General features: G+C 37.4%; 1 protein-coding gene across 1 annotated transcript in view; it reads right to left on the reverse strand.

The window, feature by feature from the left end:
- Nucleotides 1-1674: 1674 nt before the first annotated feature.
- Nucleotides 1675-3039, reverse strand: part of LOC137623384 (uncharacterized) — a 28703-nt gene continuing 27338 nt past the window's right edge. The window contains exon 3 of the mRNA XM_068354217.1: nucleotides 1675-1808. Within this exon, the coding sequence (XP_068210318.1) occupies nucleotides 1675-1808 (134 nt within the window). The remainder of the gene's footprint in view (nucleotides 1809-3039) is intronic.

Raw genomic sequence — 3039 nt, forward strand, 5'->3', positions numbered from 1 at the left:
GTCCCTTCGTATTTGATAGCTGATACTAGGAGGGTCGGGGATTCTTCCCTAGGGAATACGATTGAGAAAAATGCGTTCATCAGTTCAGCTTTTTTCAATAATTTGGTATAAGCTTACCCTTTGAGTATCCTTATGGGCTAAAGTTGTTTTTATTTTTGTTTCTATTGTTTACAAGAGAAAAAAAAATCTTATGGGTTTTCTTTACCAGCTAGAACCACTCTTCTTTCTTTATTGATCTTGGCCTTTCTAACTAGTTTTTCTACATTTTTGTTTCTAATTTTTGTGATCGATGATTTCATGAACTGAAGGCTGTGGACCCATTGCTTTATGCTTCCTGCCTCTGCTTCTTATTGCATTTGGCTGTTTCTCTGTAGAACCATTTGGGTTTTGGAGTTCCATTTGGTAAATATTTTCTATGAGGTATACATTTAGCACTTTCTTTATATAATTTTAAATAGGAGTTTCATCGTGTATCTATGCTCTCTGTTTTGCCATAATCAAAAGTCTTGGTATATTCCTTCGGTTGCATGCAGCTACTCCATCTGTACTATAGCTTTTTCCTAATTTTCCTTTCTTTTAAATGAAGAATAGTTACCTGAAACCAAACTATTTTTTGGTCACTTTTGCCAATATTTTCGCGTACTGAGACGCTGGATACAAAATATTCTTCTGTTGTTGGCAAAATGTGTAGTATATTGTTTCCTCTAGTTGGTTTATCAACAAACTGATTGAGGAATTCTTTGTTGATGAATTCTAGTAGCCTGTGTCCCTCTGTGTATATTGTAGAATTCATAGTGTCTCAGTTACTGATGCACTGAAGCTAGTTAATTTTTCAGTAGCCTACTTGTCCAAGTTTTCTGTACAGCACTTCGTCCTCTTCTTGCAATTGATGGTATGGTCTATACATTAGTAGTTTGAACATGTTTTTTTCCTTTGGTTTTAATATTTTGTACAAACATTTCATATTTGGTTTTTAATTTAATCTTTATTTGGTTAAGGTGATTTTTAACATAGAGCATTACCCAACCACTACCTTTTTTTGTAAGGCGATCCTTCGTGAAAAGCTTGAAACCTTGGATTTCATATTCTGTTAAAATCCTTGGTTTTTTTCCGGGTCTTGAAAATGCCTATGTCATCTAGTTCCTCATTAGTTATCATTGCCCTAAAGTTTTCATTTTTGTTCCTAACGGACTGAGTATTAAATTGTGCCATTCTGAGGACATTTTCTATCTTTTGTTCTCTTCCTCTAAGGCTTTGATAGTTTTCCTGATTTACTAGTGTTTCAGTTTTACTTTTATCTACACTAAATTATTTGCCAAATATCCTCTATTTATTGTTGAAAGATTTTCTAAGGGTTGAGTTTGTCCCTGGTCTATTGTGTTCCGTAATTTTACAGGTTTGAATTTAATTAGCTTCTGTATAATCTCTTGCCTTCTACACTTAAATGTATTTCATCTCCTTTGTATAATTTTCTCTTGCTGTGGAATTTGTCCTAAGGATGTATAAATATAACTCACTGTCTCTGGCATATGAACTTTAGCCTTTCATTTATCCCTATGGCTTTACTGAAGGTGAAGTGGCTGACAGTGGCCAGCAGCATCCATTCTTAGGAATAGATAATTTCCGGTGACCTGAAAAATGATGGCAGTTTTCTTGTTTTCTGTTGTAGTTTTACTAACTACTTCTTCTAGCTACGGTGCAATGGCACTCGGATGTGACATGACCGTTTTTCCTCTTTTTGAGGTCGAAGTGCTCCCCTTTGTACTCTACGAAGTAGGCTCTGTGTAACACAATCTCATCTTCCTCTTCTGCAAGTAGGGAGAATCTGCTTCTGGAGGTAGTTACATTTGTAAACTGTTGTCTCTCCTTGGCATTTGCTATCCTTCTTTTAGTGGGTTTCATGAACTCCCTGTTTTTTTTTTTTTTTTTTTCTTTTCTTTTTTTTTTTTTTTTTCTCCAGGCTCTGTCTACGATTTACCGTATTTTGTATTTCTTGGAAAGTAATCACCTTAATGACTTTCCAGCTTTTCTGTCCAAAATGCCCATAATGCTACTAAACTAGTAGTTAAGTCTCCTCAACGGGGGTCTGTCCCTAGCTTGCCGTAAGTCCAAAATGAGCAGAACAAGGCAGAAGACTTTTTTTCTCACCAGGATTGACAGAAGAAGGCTAGTGATAACTAGGACTTCTGGACATCAAAGAACACCCAGACTTTAGGTATTACTGAGTATCACCTAGAAGCAGCAACTGGTTTTTTCAGTTGGCCAGGACTACAACATGATGCAAAAGCTTTGTCACCCACGATAGCAGTTCCAAGGGCATTAATAGCTCTATTTCATTTTTGACTCCCATGTCACCCTGGGATTTCTCTGTCCTAGTCTCTCGAATCCTAGGAGCGAGCTCTTAGTGTTGTTTATAGAGTTTCCAAACACTACGCTCTGATGCATGAGGTAGCTGCCAGCTCCTTAATGTCTATAAGTTTAGAGGCTAGTTATAATAGCCATCCTATCCTAATATCCATTGTTTTTTTACAGGCCAGGGGAAATTAAAAGTTGAGTGTTTGGATAAAATGATTGAGAAAAAAGAAAAACAGAAATATGAAAAAGTATAAGAGTTAATACCAGTACGGTCGTAGCCTGGATGCTCCGAGCTAGTCTCCAAATTGGTCTCAGGAAGTTGGAGAAAACCTCCCCGCCGCCATCGCCCAGCCCTTCGTCGCATCGCACGAGCAATCTCACTTTGACAGAGTGCCGGGCAGAGAGAGAGAGAGAGAGAGAGAGAGAGAGAGAGAGGGGGGGAGGGGGGGGGGGGGGAGAGGGGGGGAGAGAGAAATATGTTTATTGTAACTACTATTATTGTTACTGATATTAGTATCAGTAACTTTAATATGTTTGTGTATAATAGCACTCGAAACCTTTAGAAGAGATATCGCGAACATAATTATTTTTATTTACAATTGAACAAGAGCAAGAGCAATTAAGGACAGTAAATTGATATATCCAACAGAGAGCAACTTTCCATTGAGGCCGACGCATCTATTT

Source organism: Palaemon carinicauda, chromosome 30 (assembly GCF_036898095.1).
Source record: "Palaemon carinicauda isolate YSFRI2023 chromosome 30, ASM3689809v2, whole genome shotgun sequence".
NCBI lineage: Eukaryota > Metazoa > Arthropoda > Malacostraca > Decapoda > Palaemonidae > Palaemon > Palaemon carinicauda.